Source organism: Callithrix jacchus, chromosome 9 (assembly GCF_049354715.1).
Source record: "Callithrix jacchus isolate 240 chromosome 9, calJac240_pri, whole genome shotgun sequence".
In the NCBI taxonomy this organism is placed as follows: Eukaryota; Metazoa; Chordata; class Mammalia; order Primates; family Cebidae; genus Callithrix; species Callithrix jacchus.
Genome location: NC_133510.1, coordinates 113417457 through 113437462, shown reverse-complemented (window position 1 = coordinate 113437462; position 20006 = coordinate 113417457). Strand labels below are relative to the sequence as shown.

At 42.0% G+C, this 20006-nt stretch overlaps 2 protein-coding genes across 14 annotated transcripts in view; one reads left to right on the top strand and one right to left on the bottom strand.

The window, feature by feature from the left end:
• PPTC7 (protein phosphatase targeting COQ7) overlaps positions 1–10988 on the top strand; it is a 49248-nt gene extending 38260 nt beyond the window's left edge. Inside the window, exons 4-6 of the mRNA XM_002753001.7 lie at positions 4624–4747; positions 5780–5909; positions 7125–10988. Of these exons, the coding sequence (XP_002753047.1) occupies positions 4624–4747; positions 5780–5909; positions 7125–7183 (313 nt within the window). The 3' untranslated portion in view covers positions 7184–10988. The remainder of the gene's footprint in view (positions 1–4623; positions 4748–5779; positions 5910–7124) is intronic.
• RAD9B (RAD9 checkpoint clamp component B) overlaps positions 710–20006 on the bottom strand; it is a 43906-nt gene continuing 24609 nt past the window's right edge. For 11 of the 13 annotated variants that reach the window (XM_035257578.3, XM_035257572.3, XM_035257573.3 and 8 more), the window contains one exon: positions 12554–14103. In XM_035257578.3, the coding sequence (XP_035113469.1) occupies positions 13975–14103 (129 nt within the window). In that variant the 3' untranslated portion in view covers positions 12554–13974. Of the gene's footprint in view, positions 1794–12553; positions 14104–20006 lie in introns of those variants that run through there. The other 2 variants (XM_078337259.1, XM_054238843.2) reach the window with 2 other exon arrangements.

Genomic DNA, 20006 nt, shown 5'->3' with positions numbered 1-20006 from the left:
AGGAAACAGAATCAAAATGGTCTTGAGTGGCTGGGTGCAGTGGCTCATCCTTATAATTGTAGCACTTTGGGAGGCTGAGGTGGGCGGATCACTTGAGGCCAGGAGTTCAAGACCATCCTGGCCAACATGGCGAAACCCCGTCTCTACTAAAAATGCAAAAATTAGCTGGATGTGGTGGCAGGTGCCTGTAGCCCCAGCTACTCAGGAGGCTAAGGCAAGAGAATTGCCCGAACCTTGGAGGTGGAGGTTGCAGTGAGCCAAGATCACGCCACTGCACTCCAGCCTGGTTGACAGAGTGAGACTCTGTCTCAAAAAAAACAAAAACAAAAAAACCAAGATGGTTTTGAGCTGGGCACAGTGATGCAGGCCTGTAGTCCGAGCTACTCAAGGGGCTGAGGCTTGAGAATTGATTAAGTCCAACCTGGGCAACATAGCGAAACCCTGTCTCTTAAAAAAAAAAAAAAAAAGTGGTCTTGGATATGTTCTTTGACAATGTTATTGAGGTGTTCTCTATTTCTTCCTCACATTCTTACTCAGTTCATTTTTAAATTGTCAAGAATCTTCCAATACAGTCCTTATTTTATTTTATTTTTTGAGACGGAGTCTTGCTCTTGTTGCCCAGGCTGGAGTACAATGGCACGATCTTGGCTCACTGCAGCCTCTGCCTCCTGGGTTCAAGTGATTCTCCTGCCTCAGCCTCCTGAGTAGCTGAGATTATAGATGCCCACCACTATGCCTGGCTAATTTTTATATTTTTAGTTGAGATAGAGTTTTGCCATGTGGGCCAGGCTTGTCTTGAACTCCTGACCTTGTGATCCGCCTGCCTTGGCCTCCCAAAGTGCTGGGATTACAGGTGTGAGCCACCATGCCCAGCCAAAATGGTGCTTTTTTGAGTTGACTTTTAGTTTATCTTTTCTTAGATGAGTGTCAGAAGAAGGCAAAGACAGCCTCAGATTTTAGTGTGTTTAAGTCTTACAGCTTTTAGGACCTGGCACAAACATCGATTTGTAGTTCATAAATGTCGATTAACGGACAATGAACCTTTTGTAAAAATAGAAGCATTCTAGCAAGTACTTGTCTCTACTTAATAACTCTCATTAAACCAGCTCTTAGGTCCAAACTAAGATAAAATGAATTATCAGTACCATCTTTTAAACCGGAATGAGCATGTTATATAATTAAATATTCAGTATTGCCCATCTAAAAAGTAACTTTAGCGGTAAAAGTAACTGTTACCAGTAAATATTCTTCCAATTATGGTCACCCACCTAAATCTGAAAGTAAAAAGTAAAAGTAGGTGGGTGACCATAATTGGAAAAGTAATTGATTCTAGGCCCTTCTTAAGTTGGCTGTAATCTACATTATTAGCCACACTGGAGTGGGGAGAACATTGAATGCCAAGGCCTCCGTAGAGACCAAGCTCAGATCACAGTTTTTGGAGACAGGTCCTATAATTTTTTCTTCATTTGATTCTTCTTGTTGGGCTTCCAAGGGCCGGAGCAGTCCTGCTGTATCTCACACGCTGTCTTTGGGACAGACAGGTCGGGGCAGCACTCTGCTGGCATGCCAGCAAGGTGGAGGTGGCCTCCCCTGGAGCCCAGAGACAGCTCGCTAGCATGTGATTTCAGCTCATGTTTCAATGCAGTCAAAAGTTTCCAGCAGCACAGTATGTTCAATCAAAATGGGCAAAACTGCAGCTGGCGGAACACCAAGCTCATGGGTGGGAGTGTTAGGAGAGGACGAACTGTCCAATGGGAGCAAGACTTTCACAGACAGAATAGCAAAGGACGCTCCTGGGGAAAGAAAAACCTCAGCATAAAACAGAGCTTCAGTGCCGGTCTGGTCATTAATCTACACTTCTAGAATCTGATTAGCTTTCAAAGGCCAAGCAGATGAGAGCATCTTGCATTGTTTTCTCTTTATTCCACAGAAAGAATTGACCTAATTTCCCTCAGTTTTACAGTCTTTTTTTTTTTTTCCGTGCTGCATGTGTCTCCTTAGTTACTGGTCCCTCTTATCTACAGAATATTATTTTAACTTCAACTTACAGGTTTTCCTTTAGTAGACGTTTTTACAAAATGTTGATTATCTAAATGTGTAAGTGAAAGTTGGTTTCCTGCAGCAGCACATGGCAGAACTTTACATGTGCCACCTTTTTTCCTCAGTCAAGTGAAGATGAACCAGAAATTTTCTGATTGCACTTAGTGTGAATCCCCTAGGCATGTGTGCTTTTGTTCATTTTTACACTCTTTCTTCACAAATCTTGTCACATTGCTTACACAAGTGTTGGGGTTTTTCCATCAAGCTCAGGGTGCTTTTGAGTTTGGTGCCTCCCTTCCAGGTCAGTATCTGATTTGTTTTCCTGGCTCTTATTCCTTAATTACAGGTTAAGGCAGATTATTAGATCTCACCTTTCCCTCCCCATGGAGGCCTGAAGCAGTGAAACTGGCCTTAAGAAGTCGCCAAGGATCAACCTCAGGAGGCCATGATCTCTGAATATATGATCTTTTCTCTCCACCCATTTTTATGTCTGTTTTCATCACGAATTGTCAGAAAAAAAGATCTCCCATCTGGTTTTGTTTTGTTTTTTAAGAGTTGTACACAAAAAAGTTTAGTGAGACATCTGCCTCCTGTTCCTGCCCTCACCACATACTCTCTCCTCAAAGGTAGCCGCTATGAGCAGTTTCTTTTTATTTTGGAGACAAGAGTCTTACTCTGCCACCCAGGCTATAGTGCCATAGTGCAATCTTGGCTCACTGCAACCTCTGCCTCCCAGGCTCAAATGATTCTCCTGCCTCAGCCTCCCAAGTAGCTGGGACTGCAGGTGTGCACCACCACGCTCTAAGTTTTTGTATTTTTTAGTAGATACAGGGTTTCACCATCTTGGCCAGGTGACCTCAAGTGATTCGCCTGCCTTGGCCTCCCAAAGTGCTCCCATAGCCACCACACATGGCCTGCTATGAGCAGTTTCTTTGATTTTCTCCAGATTTATTCTCTGCATATAGAAGCATCTCTGTGTCTTTCTGCCTTTTTAAAAAATGGAAATGGTTGCACATACTACACACCTAACACACCGTCTGCACTTTGTTTTCTTCAACAGTATATTGAAACGTTTTTTTCTCCAATTTGGAGAGTCATCTGTTTTGCTGCTTCACTCAGTTACACAACAGATATTCTTTCTTTCTTTGTTCCTTCCTTCTTTCTTTTTTCTTTTCTTTCTTTCTGAGATGGTGTCTCACTCTTTCGTCCAGGCTGGAGTGCAAGTGGCACCATCTCAGCTCACTGTAACCTCCACGTCTGGGGTTGAAGCAAGCAATTCTCCTGCATTAGCCTCCTGAGTAGCTGGTATTACAGACATGTGCCACCATGCTTGGCTAATTTTTGCATTTTTAGCAGAGATGGTGTTTCACCATGATAGCCAGGCTGGTCTTGAACTCCTGACCTCAAGTAATCCGCCTGCCTCTGCTTCCCAAAGTGCTGGGATTACAGGTGTGAGCCACTGTGCCCGGTTAAGATATCAAGATATTTTTTGAGGACCTGTTATGCCAGGCACACTAATAAATATCCATGCATGATGAGCATTTTGGGGCCTGAGGAGACACACAGTCCTTACTATGCCCGAACACGGTTGATATTTCAAGTGAATGAATTCTTATAGGATTGGCATGTCGTTCTCCATGGGTACTCATCATCGCACCCTCACTATGGCATGGGTCCCTGAGAGCCAGATTCAAACGTACAAGGAAACTGATGAGTGAAAAATGTGAATAAGAGAGGGTGGGCTAGTCCAGTGGCTCATACCTATAATCCCAGCACTTTGGGAGGCTGGGGCACACTGATCACCTGAGGTCACGAGTTTGAGACCAGCCTGGCCAATTCGGCAAAACCCTTTCTCTACTAAAAATGTTAAAAAATAATAATAATAAGCTGGGCATGTTGGTGCATACCTGTAATCCTAAAGGCACTATCTTACGTGCCTGTAATCCTAGCTACTTTGGAGGCTGAGACAGGAGAATTGCTTGAACCTGGGAAGCAGAAGTTGCAGTGAGCCAAGATCACACCATTGCACTCCAGCCTCGATGACAGAGTGAGACTTGTTTTCACAAAAAGAAAAAAAAAAAAAAGGAGAGAGTGGAATTTGGCTGTAAAGAATTAGGAATAAAGGCTCATTTCTGCTAGGATTTTAGAGGTATGTTAGATCTAACTCAGAAGAGAACCCTTCCCCCTTCTCAGCCACTTGTGACCAATTATCAGACTTGGTTTTACTTGGTAGTTTCAGTTAAGATTTTGAAACATTAATATTAGAGTTTTCAGTTAACTGTTTTCAGGGTTGGGAGTTTCAGAATGACTTTTTTAAAAAATTGACTCCATTGGGAGGCTGAGCCAGGAGAATTGCTTGAACCTGGGAGGCAGAGGTTGCAGTGAGCAGAGATTGCACCATTGCATTCTAGCCTGGGCAACAAGAGCAAAACTCTGTCTCAAAAAAAAAAAATTGACTCCATTATTATAAATCAGTTTTTCTTGCAGAAATCTTATTGCATTGGAAAATAATACCTGTAGGACATTTTGAACCCATCTCTAAAGGGCCTTCTTAACTTTGTCCTTCCTCTGTCCTTGCCACAGTCCGGATGCTGCTGATAGCACGTCTTTTGATGTTCAGTTAGGAGATATTATCCTGACGGCGACAGATGGACTCTTTGACAACATGCCTGATTATATGATCCTTCAGGAGCTAAAAAAATTAAAGGTAATTAACTCAAAGGTTAGCTCTTGGGAAGAGTGACCTTCTCTGGAGAGCTGAGGTTAATTGATTCAGTTGCATTAGCTCTTTATAGTTTTGGAAAGAACTATTTTGTGAATTCCAGGAAAATAATAATAGCTCTGGTCTTTCAAACAGTTGTAAATGGAAATACTCATAATTGGAGTAATTGGAAAAAGAAGCTTCCTACTCAGGTTTTTCATAGGCTGGTAAAAGTAGGAAAAGTCTAGATGAGGGCATTTCTTGTTTGTATCTTTATTTGTATTTTAATGGTGTCTAATGGTGTTGGGTCCTGGTTGTCTTTTTCTTCTTTTATTCTAACACACCAGCAGGTGTTCAATCAGGCAGATAAGAAATAGTCATGCCAGAGCCCACCAAGGGCAGTAGGCCGCTAGAAGCCTCAGTGTGACTTGAGCTGCCACCAGTAAGCAAATAGTTAGGCTTGTCCCATAGAGAGAGGAAGGAGGTGAAAACTAGGCTTTCCATTTTTTCCCGGCTTTGTGAAGTGGACCTCGTGTTCCCATTCCCATTTTGCAGATGAGGAAGTTGGAGCAGCAGGGATAAGGGTGTGGCCCAAGATTACATAGCTAGACGGGAATATCCTCATGATATAAAATTCTGAAGGTATCTTCACTAGAGCAATTGGCAACTCTTACTTGGAGAGCAAACTGGGGTTGGCCAGCATGTGTTCCTAAGCAGGGAGACTTTTGAGGTCATCCTTCAAAGGCTATCAGAAGCTTCCATTTCAATTCATCCTATTTTAGCAAGACTACCTTTAGAATTTCAAATGGGGAAAAAAGCAAAAATGAACATTCAAACTTTAGGGCTCAAGGCCACCATAGCAAAGGAGTTACTGATATCTTGTGTAGGCAGCACTGGTGTCTTGTTCATATTAGCCAGGGCATAATGTTTTAATGTCTTTTCTAACTAGAATAAAACTTAAATGATGGAAAAAGTGGTTAGATAAATGTTACTGTCTCGAGCATTATGGTAAAATAACTTCCTCATGCTTTATCTTAGAATTCAAATTATGAGAGTATACAACAGACTGCAAGAAGCATTGCTGAGCAAGCTCATGAGCTGGCCTATGACCCAAATTATATGTCACCTTTCGCACAGTTTGCATGTGACAATGGATTGAATGTGAGAGGTAAGCATTCTTTGGGAAGGTCATAGGGACTGGCTAGGGACATGGTGTCAGTAGAGTGGAGCATTGTGAGCTCTGTGTGAGACTGTGGAGGTGTTCTCTCCCAGCCAAGCTGTGCACTGGTGGCTTTCAGCAAGGTCAGGAGGGTGAGAGCAAGTGCATGTCGTCACGTCTTCCCCACACAGGATGCCCTTCAGAACCAAACCTCATTGGCTGCAGAGGAAGGTGGAACCTGAAGCCTTTTATTGCCACCACTGCAATGCTTGGACCTGAGCCCAAAAGGCCTCCAAGCTATGGCCAGAGTGCCTGGACATTCCTAACAGTTTAACATTCTGCCTTTCACGTGGCTGACATTTCACTTCTCCCTTCCTCTGGCTTTGTGGGACTCAACAGTATTTGCCTGCCAAATTGCCACAGCAAGATTTGAAGAGGGAAGCAATGTGAAACTGCCCTTGATTGAAGAGTTGTCCTATCTACTGCATGGTGTGTGACTTTGGGAGCAGGCCAGTGGCTCTGTCTTAGGGCTGGGATGACATGTTGGTGCTAGTGTATCAGAACTAGTAGAATTAGTTTCTTGTTGATAAAATTTTATGGTATGTAAAACATTTCTTAGCCCTCCAGGAAATGTTAAAATAGAAAAGTGCATGCCATAGCTGTTTGGCAGATTAGAATACAAGGCTATTCCTAGTTTCAAAACATTGGATATGTTTGTCTAAATTAGGACTGTGGGTAGAAGCATGTAACTTTCTCGTCAGATTCATTGTGATTGATGGGAACAGAGGGTGTGGTGGCCATTTGACAGAGGTCCTGTTGTAAAGGAGCAGGGAAGATTTTTTTTTTTAAGCTTCAGTTTCATGTAATTTCTTGGCATTTTGTTAAACTGCTTATCAAATATTTTTTTCTTTATTCTACTAGGGTATATTGACAAACCAAAACTGCCTGGAATGCAAACATTTGTCTCCCAGGACTTATTTAAGCCCACATTTTTAATTGACTTTTCCTTTGAAAATACACTAACAGGCTGGGCGTGGTGGCTCATGCCTGTAATCCTAGCACTTTGGGAGGCTGAGGTGGGTGGATGACCTGAGGTCAGGAGTTCAAGACCAGCCTGGCCATCATGGTGAAACCCTATCTTTTTTTTTTTTTTTTTTTTAATTTAAAAAGATAAAATAAAGGAAGAAAAAAAAATACATTAACAGGTTTTCATTTTCATTGTAGGTGGAAAGCCAGATGACATTACCGTCCTTCTTTCAATAGTGGCTGAGTATACAGACTGACTAGCTAAAGTGTCAAGTCCTGCCTTCCCTTTCATCGTCCCAGATTTTCCCTGCCATGTGTGCTGATCCTGCTGGCAGGACCACATTTCTTTGCCACTGATCTCAATGGCCAGTGATGTAAGTCTTTTGCCCGTCTTTTTGAGACCCGTTGAGATCTTTATTGAGAACCACTACTATCATTCACTAGCTCATATCTGCCGGCAGCAATTGAAGAGATCCAAGATTTGAAGATTGGCCTTCATTTCTCGATGTTCTTTCCATGATGGAGATGGAGGTGTTCAGCGCCACCATGGCTGTTACTTTTCAAAAGTAGTTGAAGTATTGGAAATTAGTCATGTTGGTAAAGTGTATTCAGAATCCTAGTGTGCTAAAGGGATCGTAAAAGTCCAACGCAAATTGTGCGAAATGATACATCTAGTAGAAACATACATTATTCATCAAAAGAAATGTTACACGTGTACTCCACAGGCATCGTCTTTGTTATGATGATTGGTGTGGCTTTGTTTCTGTTATAAACTCCTATTTTTCAGGGGCTTATAATTCTGCTCTAAAACATGCTCTGGGTTATACAGTTTTGATCCCAGAACTTTTTTGTTACAAATCGGGAGAAAAATCCATTTTAGTTCTATGGGTGCAAATATTTCATGCTTTTAAAAAGATGTTTAATTGTGTTCCTGTGGTTAAAGTTTGGCAGTTTCTTGATTACTCCACATCACAGGCTGAAGCCTGATCTCCAGGAGGGGTCGGGGAGACACTTTACCAATATTTTTTTATGGAAATACTATTTAAGATTGTAAAACCCCTCAAAGCCTAGAAATTTAATGTTATGGCCAAAATTGCTACCTAGTTGTCTGATAGGATGCCCCTGAATGAGAACTTTAGGCCCAACGCCTGAAGAGTTGAGAACAGACAGCTGTAACTTTGAATTTTGTTGGCTTTCAGTGGTTATGCTACCTACCCATACTCGTACTCTCAGACCTTTTGCTTTCTATAGAGCATGCACCAAATCCAGTGAGTCCATGTGGAGAGAGCACTGTGTGCAGCGGCAGCAGCACAGATGTCCATGAGGAAAACTCCCAGTGATGATCTGACATTTACAATTACCCCACACAGAAATTTAGGGGTTTCTGAATCAAGCTTAATGTTTACAGTTTCCGAATAGCCATTTTGCAGTGTATAGTTTCCTTACAAAACTACCCCGCATTCAGTTTTCCCATTATCTGCAAGTTCAAACTTATTTTTAAGGTTTGTGTACAAGTTGACTGCTGTAAAGATATATATTTTTGGGTCAGTTTTTTCCTTCATTAACTTGGTGGTAGAAAAAAATATATACTTAGAAATCCTTAAATTAAAGCCATGTTTTATATATAAGTCAGGTAACATTGGTGTATAGATGAGAATGCAATTAAACCTGATGAGAATCTACTTGAGGAGAATATAGAAAGTCTTTTTCTCTAAAGGAGATACTGACTCCCTGGTTTATTGCATTAAAATTTTATGTTTGAGGTTACCTCAACTTGTTTTAAAAGATTTTGTTTTGTGAATTTGTACTGTATATTTGAGTAACTGTCAAGCTTTTATTTAAAATTGTTTAACATGTACCATGTACATGTCATTACTATATTTCAATGCATCATGCTTGTAACAGGCATTTCATTTATAATAAGAATGAGTTATTCATTTGTAAGCCGTTCAGTAATTTATCTACTATTCCTAAATTGGCATAATGTTAGATAATCTATTTTGAATCACCTTTAATTACATGTCAGAATGCCTTAACTACCCTAACTTGACAAAACAGAATTCTTTGGTAGAGGAGGTGGGGGTGGGTGGGGGGCGTGGAGGAAGACTCTATTTAAGGAGAATCATCATGCTATGATAAAACACAGAAGCATGAGTGGCAAGTGGAAGAGTATTTATTTTGCACAAACTATTTGCAGTCTCTGTGTATTTAAGAAATAAAGTTGCATCCAGAAGGGTTTTGTTAGAAGGAACACATTTATATTAGGACTGACAACTTCAGCTCTTTTGTTTAGGTTTTCAATTATTTTTGGTAAGAGGTATGTAGCCTTATGATCTGGATATATTTTGCATTCATTTTCCAACGCCCACATTTAATTCCTGGTAAGAGCAGTGCTCGTCAAGTTTCTGGTTTTTCTCTGCTCTCATTTAACCTGTCAGACACAATCTCTGTAAAGCTAGATTGGTAGCATTTTATACAACTCATTTACTCAGCTTACCTTTTTGAGAAATGATTGTTAGAAACTGACACTGTGTTCCAGTGATACTGAAAGTAGTGAGGCAAGAATTGAGTTTCACAGTGGAACTGACTTTGGATCTGGCCTATAGATAGTGAAATAAAATATTTTCTCTATTTTCCCCTGTTCTTTTTGTGTTATGCACTTAATTTTATGACTGCCGGGGGCGGGAGGGGGGGTCAGTTGGAGCACTGCTTAACAAGTATCTCTCCTCTCAGTGGTCAGAGGCTGTGTTGGACCCATAGAAGAATTTTCTAGGTCACAGACCCAAGCCTCCCTGGGTTGTTACTGTGCTGTACCACTTGGTGGGTCTGATTCTGAACCTGATGTGTGTGTTAATGGTATTTTAAGTCAAGCAGCGTGCACACGCATGAATGTGCACACACACACACACACACTTGCCTCATGTATGGACTTTTATAACAAAAGATAAAATTTGGATTTCTAATTTACAAATGGCAAATTACTTACCCCTCTCTGGATGCACCAAAGACCAGTAAAGTTTATAGCTTTTCCATCTATATTTATAAAGCAATACTGTATTATAAAAATCAATATTTTTATCACATGCTTGAAATTTTTATTTTGTTCTGTTTTAAAATGTGCACTCTAAACATATCAGAACCTTATTTCTTCCTATGAACTTAAGCTGCCTGCGCACAAAAAAAAAAAAAAAATTTACCAAATGGAGATGCAGTAGAGTCCATAGGCTCTAAAAACTAAAAGAAGAAATGGGATGTGGGGGGAACAAGTTATTTGTCCTGAGTTACTGTAATTGCTTGACATGGTTGATGGGTACTAAATCACAAAAGAATCCATTCCAGGTGTGTATGTCTTGGGGTTGGGCCGTGTCTACATTAGAAACTTGGTTTCAAACTTTGCATGATGGGAGAGTGTCTTTTCCTATCAGCTGCGTGTGTTCTGGATGGGACAGTAGTCCCGAGACAGAAACCACCTTCAGTACCACTAGCCCACCACACCAAGTAACAAGGCAGGAATCGTGGGAATTTATTGAGTCAGCTTTGAGTGTTTGGGAGAATGTAAACAAGATTGGCTAGAACTGTAAACGTTTGTACTTTTGGACAAGTTCATGGTTCCTTGTCACCTTATACTAGCTGTCTTTGGTAGAAGCTACAGCGTTCAGTTTCTCTGGAAACTATCACATTTGTGCATTTAAAAAATTTTACAGTATCAAAAAAACCAAAATCTGCTTATAAAACAAAACATGAAGCAGAACATATTTGAATCCTATTTTTTTTTTAATTAGATTCTTTGCAAAATTGAACTTCTCAATTAAAAAGTGTCCGTGTCAAAATTTTAACTGTTAGGAGGTAGTTTGTGGCAAAGATGGCTAAATAATGAAGAAATTAGAATCTGTGTATACTAATGAGCTGCTTTTTTCTGTTGAGACTATCATTATTTGTCTTATTACCCAAGAGGCAATTACCTGAATTTGGATGTCTGAATTATAACTTATGCAGGAATAGTTCTGTAAATACATTTAAATAAACTGTAAAGATATTTAATAAATATAGTATTTATACTAATCTGTGTACTCCTTTTGGTTTTAGTAGTAACTGAGACACCAGCCCTTGACATTGAGTTTGTTGGTCTCTATCAAGTCCTCATTTCCAAGCCTCCTAGTCTTCCCAGCAGTGAATATGTACTACTACTTTAACTGCCTCCAACTGGTTCACTATTCACTACATCAGTTTAGCTTCCTCAAAAATTCATTAAGATGGACTGACAACTGAATGTAAAATATTAGAAGTTTTTCCAAGCTGAAGCTTTGCACCTTCCATATAGTATTGAGGGAAGCTACAAAAAAATTTTGGTGTACAATCGTGTTGTTTAACAACAGAGATGTTCTGACAGATGAATCCTTAGCAATTTCGTCGTTGTATACTGACGTCAACAAGCCTTGATGGTCTAGCCTACTACACATCTGGGCTATATAGATAGCCTGTTGCTCCTAGGCAACAAACCCGTATAGCATGTTACTGTACTGAAAACTGTAGGCAGTTGTAACACAACAGTATCTGTATATCTAAACAGAAATGGTTTAGCAAAACTAGTATGAAAGAAAAAAGGGTACACCTGTATAGGGCAGCTCCATTGTCTTATGGGACCACCACTGTCTTGTGTGGTCCGTCATTGACCAAAATGTTGGTATGCAGCACATGACTGTATTTCAACTTGGCACTCTGTATCCAAATTCCAAAATCCAAAGTGCCTGGCTAATTTTTGCATTTTTTGTAGAGATGGAATCTCGCCATGTTGCCCAGGCTGGTCTTGAACTGCTGGGCTTAAGTGGTCTGCTTGGCTGTGTGACTCCCAAAGTGCTGGGGTTACAGGTGTGAGCCACCACAACCTGCCAGTGTCACCCCTGTAATCCCAGCACTTTGGGAGGCCAAGGTGGGTGGATCACCTGAGGTCAGAAGTTCAAGACCAACCTGGCCAACAACGTAAAACCTCATCTCTTAAAAAAATTAAAAAATAAATAGTCCAATGCTGCATCCAGGCTATTACTGATGATGATGCTTTCAAGACCTAAACCCCTCTGATGAATGAATCAGAAACTTTATCCTCAACAAAGAGACCTACAGAGTTACTGTTGTGTATAAAAGCTCTCTTTGAGGCTGGGCAGTGTCTCACACCTATAATCCCAGCACTTTGGGAGGCCAAGGTAGGCAGATTGCCTGAGATCAGGAGTTTGAAACCAGCCTGGCCAATGTGGTGAAACCCCATCTCTTCTAAAAATGCAAAAATTAGCTGGGCATGGTGGTGAGCACCTATAATCCCAGCTACTTGACAGGCTGAGGTAGGAGAATTGCTTGAACCTGGGAGGTGGAGGTTGCAATGAGCCAAGTTGAGGTCGCTGCACTCCAACCTGGGCAACAGAGCAAGACTCCGTCTCAAAAAGAAAGAAAGCTGTCTGTGTAGGCATCTGCATCTGTTAGAAGTATCAGAAGTTTAGTGTTAATTCATCAGTGTAAGCATGAGATACATAAATCTTCAACCTACAATGTGAAGGACTTAGTTGAAACTATGTGGGCATTGCCAATTACCATAAAAAGCTTGGTTAACACTCATTTTCATTCACTAAGGAACATCTTGGGATGAACTTGAGTTTTTATTATGTTATTGTGGGTAGCTATGACTCATTACTAAGCTACAAGAGCCAAATTCATTCTGGTTTCAGTTAGAACCCTATTCACAGTGCTAAAGCATGCTAATCTACTCAGCCACCTTCATGAATTTCTCACAAAGTCTAAAGTACAATTGCTTGCCAGTTAACACTTCCTTAGGGTTTGAAGGTTGTAGAAAGAATTAACAAGATGTTACAAAAGTCTCGTTTGTCAGGTTATAATTGACTGTAAACAGGTTTGGAGGAGGGAGAGGCACATATCACAAGACATTACATAACAATGTTTTGTGCCAGATTTTTTAGTCCATTTGTACAGGTAAAAAGCTAACTCTTAAAGGGCCAAAGAACAGACATTTGTCTTCCACCTTATTCTACTCCAAACTCAGCTGTCTTGGCAGTGGAGGATACTGTTCTATGTCAGATAATACAGAAATATTTGGCATCACTTCCATTAAATTCTTTTCTGCATCACACTGCAAAATCAAAAATCACATCTGAAAATCAGAACAATTTGAGGTTAGGAAGTAAAATTTTACAATCTATAAAAACACTCAAGGCTGGGCACGGTGGTCAAGCCTGTAATCCTAGCACTTTGGGAGGCTGAGGTGGTGGATCACTTGAGGTCAGGAGTTCAAGACCAGCCTGGCCAACATGGCGAAACCCTGTACTAAAAAGACAAAAAATTAGCCAGGCATAGGGTGCACACCTGTAATCCCAGCTACATGGGAGGCTGAGGCAGGACAATCGCTTGGACCCAAGAGACAGACATTGCACTGAGCCGAGATTGTGTCACTGCACTTGAGCCTGAGTGACAGAGCAAGACTCATCTAAAAAAAAAGCGAAGGTAACCATGTAAAATTTTTGTTCTTGATCTTTTTTCCAGGGTTTATTCTACTTAAAGTCTTAAAATAAAAACAATGGACAAAAAAAAGGCCATGGTATTACATGAAAAAACTAAAATCCAAATGTTTGCAATCAAATACAAAAGATACCTGACGACAAATCACAAAATTCCATTTCAAGCCATCTTGATGCACTCCAAATGGCTGCCGAATAAAGTTTAAATACCTTTATAAAACTAGCAAAGATGTTAAAAGTGCTAGGGTGAAAGTACACTGAATTGAAGAACTCTAATGGGCATTTTTCTTTCATAGAAAACTTTTCTGCCTCCGAAGTAGCATAATGGATTTAAAGCAAGTTACATACACTTGACAAGCAGCTATTTCTAGATATGGTTGTTGTATAAGATGATGTGGTTCTGAAGCCCATCTCCATTCCAAGGAAGTCTGGAACAACCTCTTTAAGACACTAAACATGCAAACTCGTGCTTGAGGGGCAAGTGAGCCGGTCATTGGGCTGGGGGCCAGCTCAGCCATCATTAAGCATTAAGATAAAGAGAACCTGCCATTATTCATGTCCTCTTCACTGTCACTTGCTCTTGCCAGACTGTCGAAAGGGTGGTTGAAGTGTTCTTGCTGATCAGAAGAAACTGCTCCAAAGAACATGCAAGAAAACTGGAGGGAAAAAGGAACTGCAATGTTGATTCCAAAGAGAAAGTTTGCTCATTAAATGCTCCAGGCGACAGCCTCCCTCAGAAACCTGACCAGTGTTATATCCCTGTCTTTGCTACTGATGGTTCACAGAACACCCAGAACCTGCATTATTGGTCCAACAAGTCCTAAAACCAAACCCTTCCCTGACTTCAAAGGCACGCAACAATCCAGTTTGGGATCAGTGGTCTGCTGTTGACTCCCTTCCTGAGCCATCAAAGCTTCCCCCACGATGTGAGAGGCAGAGGTCAAGGAAGCCTCTATAGGCCACTGGATGAATTAATCCATCTTCCCTTCCCCTCCTGCTACTGCGGTAAGCCACATTTCCAGGTTAAAGCCAGTCCTTCCCTCCCTGTCTGCATCCCAGCCCCCTAGGATTATTAGCATTTCCAAATGCTCAAATGCCTCTCATCTCTACTTTTTTATTTGTGATCAGGTCTTGCCCTATTGCCCAGGCTTCAATTCAGTACACTTGTGTGATCATGGCACACTGCAGCCTCAAACTCCTGGGCAATCCTCCCACCTCAGCCTTTAGAGTAGCTTTAACTACAGGCACGCACCACCATGCACAGCTTTTTTTTTTTTTTAAAGATGGGGTCTTGCTATGTAGCCCAGGCTGGTCTCAAACTCCTAGCTTCAAGCAATCCTCCTGCCCTGGCCTCCCAAAATGCTAGAATTACAGGCATGAGCCACTGGGCCCAGTCTTCTTATCTTTAAAATACAGAAATAGCTGGGTGCAGTGGCTCACACCTGTAATCCCAGCCCTTTGGGAGGCTGAGACAGGTGGATTGCCTGAGGTCAGGAGTTCGAGACCACCTGGCCAGCATAGTGAAACCCCATCTCTACTGAAAATACAAAAAATTAGTTGAAGCCGGGCGCAGTGGCTCACGCCTGTAATCTCAGCACTTTGGGAGGCTGAGGCGTGTGGATCACAAGGTCAAGAGATCAAGACCATCCTGGTCAACATGGTGAAACCCCATCTCTACTAAAAATACAAAAAATTAGCTGGGCACGGTGGCGCGTGCCTGTAATCCCAGCTACGCAGGAGGCTAAGGCAGGAGAATTGCCTGAACCCAGGAGGCGGAGGTTGCGGTGAGCCGAGATCGCGCCATTGCACTCCAGCCTGGGTAACGAGCGAAACTCCATCTCCAAAAAAAGAAAAAAAAAATTAGTTGAGTACGGTGGTGGGTGCCTGTAATCCCAGCTACTAGGGAGGCTGAGGCAGGAGGATCGCTTGAACCCGGGAGGCAGAGGTTGCAGTGAACCGAGATTGTGCCATTGCACTCCAGCCTAGGCAACAAGAGCAAAACGCCATCTTAAAAATAAATAAATAAAACACAGAAATAGCCTAACTCATCCCGTTTCTCCCTTCAGTTACTGGTTTATCTCTACTGTAGAGTTGTCTAAACTCACTGTCTCCATTTTCTTATTATCTTACTCTTTAATTCTACTTAAAAGCTTCTCTAGGCCGGGAGCGGTGGCTCACGCCTGTAATCCCAGCACTTTGAGAGGCTGAGGCAGGTGGATCACCTGAGGTCAGGAGTTCAAGACCAGCCTGGCCAACATGGTGAAACCCTGTCTCTACTAAAATACAAAAAGTTAGCCAGTATGGTGGTGCATGCCTGTAATCCCAGCTACTTGGGAGGCTGAGGCGTAAGAATTGCTTGAACCTGGGAGGCAGAGGTTCCAGTGAGCCAAGAAAGCACCACTGCACTCCAGCCTGGGCGACAGAGTTAGACTCTGTCTCAAAAAAAAAAAAAAAAAAAATGCTGCTCCCTCACTGACCCCCATGTCACAGAAACTTATGGTCACCAGAATTTGCCACATCCTTAAAGTCAGGACCCATTTTCAATCTTCCCCACCTGATACTCATTCTCACACATCTTTCTCATGTTACACTCTACTGGCTGCTCTCAGCCAGCTCAGCCAGCTTGCCCTCTTCTAAGTAGCCTCTGAACTTAGGTTTCTTAACCTCAGCGCTGCTGCCATTTGAGGCCCTATGAGTCTTTGGTGCAGAGCTGTCCTGCAGGGAGGAAGATGGTGGGCGGCCCTGCAGGTCTTTACCCACTACATGCAAGTAGCACTCCCTTAACAGATCCAAAACATATTCATGATCTTACTAAGCCCTGAATCTACTTCTCCAAATCAAAGTCCTCCCCAGATACCTTTTTCCTTAACCCCCATAACTATCCATCACCAAGTCCTGCTAGTTTTGCCTCCTAAATGAACTATTTCAGCCGCCTCTCTCCATTTCTCATCTAAGGAATCACCATCTCTCAGATGCTACAATTGGGCAACTATTGCCTCACTGAAGCCCGTTTTTCACATAACACTAGCAGCTAGAGTCATCTGGTAAACATGCAGCTCTGGCAGCCCTCCCTGGTAAAGCCATTCAAATATTTTAAATACCCAGCTACTTTGGCTGCCTGCACAGCTTCCAGGACTCTCCAGTATGATCTGGCGCTTAACCTAGCCTCCCCTTATGCCATTGTCTCTCTCTGGCTCTGACTTCCAACCACAGTGCCCATCCCTCAGCCCTTTCAAGCCCCCAAGCTCCCTCCCCTGCCAGGGCCTTTGCACTAACGCCCTCCCTGAGCTCCACCCTCACCCCCACACCCTCATCCTTTCCAACTTAGCTCAAACACCAGTTTCAAGGGGAAGACTTTCTGACCTGGATTAGGGCAGTACATACCATTAAATCTGCAAGCACCCTGAACTTCTCCTTTATTGAATTAAACACAGTCTTTTAAAAATTATATATTTAGTCATGTAACTCTGTTATACCTATACCCTAGTCCCAATACCTGATACCTGCCCTAGTCTTTAAACGAGTTGAGGAAGCTTATTTTGTTCATTGTAGTATCCCTCAAATGAAATGGCTGGCTGTCTAGGACACAGCCCTCAAGAAATACTTGGAGCTGCACAGTACCACAAGAACAAATGAATGAGCCCTGTTCTTGGGTCATCGTCACATCTCAGAAGGTGAAAATGCCCTCTGCAAGGATTGCTTTGCAGCTGTTGAACGTGCACCCCAGATAGCTGTGATACTGGCTGTCGTAGGCAGGATAATGGCTCCCAAAGAGGTTGACATACTAAGCCCACGAACCTCTGAATATGTTATGTCACACCGCAAAGGGGAATTAAGGTAGCAGTTGGAATTAACGTTTCTAATTGCTGAAGTGGAATAGCCAGATAGGCCCAATATAATCACAAAGATCCTTAGAAGTGGAAGATGGAGAAGAGTTAAGGTCAGACCGTGGCTGTGTGAAAAAACCGGCCGTTGCTGATTTTGAAGATGGAAGGGAACTACAAGGCAAAGAATGCAAGTGGCCTCTAAAAGCTGGAAAGGGCAAGAAAACAATCTCCCCCAGTATCCTGAAGGGAACACAGCTCTGCTGACACCCTGATTTTAGCACAGTGAGACCCAATTAGGAATTCCAACCTTCAGAATTGTAAGACACTCAATGTAAATAGCATTTAAGCCAGTAGCAGATTCAGGGCAGCTCTCAAAGATTAAAGAAAACCTCAGCTTTCAAGTCTCATGTAGCACCATAAACATTATCAAGAGCTATTTGCATGTGATGATATACACTGAACAGCCACAGGTGCTATATTTAGGTCTTTTCTAGCCTTAGAATCTTGACCTTGGTGAAGACTAGACTCTTTTTTTTTTTTGAGACAGTCTTGCTCTGTTACCAGATCACTTGAGGTCAGGAGTTTGAGACTAGCCTGGGCAATACAGTAAAGCCCGTCTCTACCAAAAAATACAAAAATAAGCTGGGTATGGTGGCACATGCCTGTAATCCCAGCTACTTGGGAGGCTCTGACACAGGAGAATTGCTTGAACCCAGGAGGCAGAGGTTTCAGTGAGCCAAGATTGTAACCCTGCACTCCAGCCTGGGCAACAGAGTGAGATTCTGTCTCAGAAAAGGAAAAAAAAAATTCACAGTGGAAAAAGCCACTGGTTATTGTTTGAAATATAGTGATACCTATCGTAACTTAATTTTGATACATAGTATCAAAGTATCTCTCCATGAAATACTTACTAGTTCCTAACAGAAAAACAGTAACTTTATAGTAGAGAGCTGGCAGACACCACATTGACCACATGAGAAATTAACACCACCAATAAGGAGAAAAATCAATCTATTCCTCCAGATATGATGTCCAAAGAGAACTCAACATTATTACTCTGTTGAATTCTCATTAATACTCTGTTGAAATACACAGTCTAATTTTAATCATGAAGACAAATAAGAAAATCCCAAAGTTAGGACATTCTACTAAAATGTCAAGGTAAAGAAAGACAAAGCAGGCTGGGCATGGTGGCTCATATTTGTAATCCCAGCACTTTGGGAGGCCAAGGACGGTGGATCACCTGAGGTCAGGAGTTCGAGACCAGCCTGGCCAACATGGTGAAACCCCATCTCTACTAAAAATACGAGAATTTGCTGAGTGTGGGGGCAGATGCCTGTAATCCCAGATACTCAGGAGGCTGAGGCAGGAGAATCTCTTGAACCCAGGAGGCGGAGCTTGCAGCGAGCCAAGATCGCACCACTGCACTCCAGCCTGGGTGAAAGAGCAAAACTCTGTCTCAAAAAAAAAAAAAAACAAAAACAAAGGATAAGACAAAGCAAGACTTAGAAAATGTTCCAGATTAAAGGAGATGTTAACCTAAGATGTTAACATTTGAGGTATCTGGCTACTACGGGAATTCTTTGTACTATTTTCAACAAGTAAGTCCAATTAAAAATTTTTTAAATTAACATTTAATGTTCATGTAAATATATTTTTAATAAAAAAAGTCACTGGGCTTGGGGGCTCATGCCTGCAATCCCAATACTTTGGGAGGCCAAGGCAGGCCTATTGTTTGAGCCCAGGAGTTCAGAGATCAGCCTGACAACATGGTGAAAGCCCATCTCTACTAAAATTACAAAAAAAAATTAGCTAGGTGTGATGGCACGTGCCTGTAGTCCCAGCTACTTGGGAGGCTGAGGTGGAAGGATGGCTTGAGCCTGGAAGGCAGGGGTTGCAGTGACCCGAGACTGCACCACTACACTCCACCTGGATGACAGAGCGAGACCCTGTGTAAAAATATAATAAAAGAAGAAGAGACCAGTCTGGCCAACATGGTGAAACCCCATCTCTACTTAAAATACAAAAATTAGCCAGGTATGGTGGCAGGAGCCTGTAATCCCAGCTACTCAGGAGGCTGAGGCAGGAGAATCACTTGACCCTGGGAGGCAGAGGTTGTAGTGAGCCGAGATACTGCTATTGCACTCTAGCCTGGGCAACAAGAGTAAAACACCATCTCAAAAAAATAAACACACCAAAAAAAGGAGGAAAAAGTCTTAAAGGCAGAAAAAAAATCAAAATATTTGAAGCGATTATCTCTTACTTGTATATTCTGACTTTTGTTCAATGAAATGATCATTGTACTGTCGTATCAAATATTAAATGTGGAGGCCAGGCACGGTGGCTCATGCCTGTAATCCCAGCACTTTGGGAGGCCGAGGCGGGTCTTGAGGTCATAAGTTTGAGACCAGCCTGGCCAACATGGTGAAACCCTGTCTCTACCAATAATACAAAAATTAGCCAGATATGGTGGCATGAACCTATAATCCCAGCTACTCGGGAGGCTGAGATAGGAGAATCATCGCTTGAACCCAGGAGGTGGAGGTTGCAGTGAGCCAAGATCACTTCACTGCACTCCAGCCTGGGCAACAGAGCAAGACTCTATCTGAAAAAAAGAAAAAGGAATATTAAATGTGGAGAGTCTAGGAGAAGGGCATATAGAAATTCTTTGTACTATTTTTGCAGCTTTTTAAAAATCTGAACTTATTTTAAAAGGAAAAGTTAACAAACAA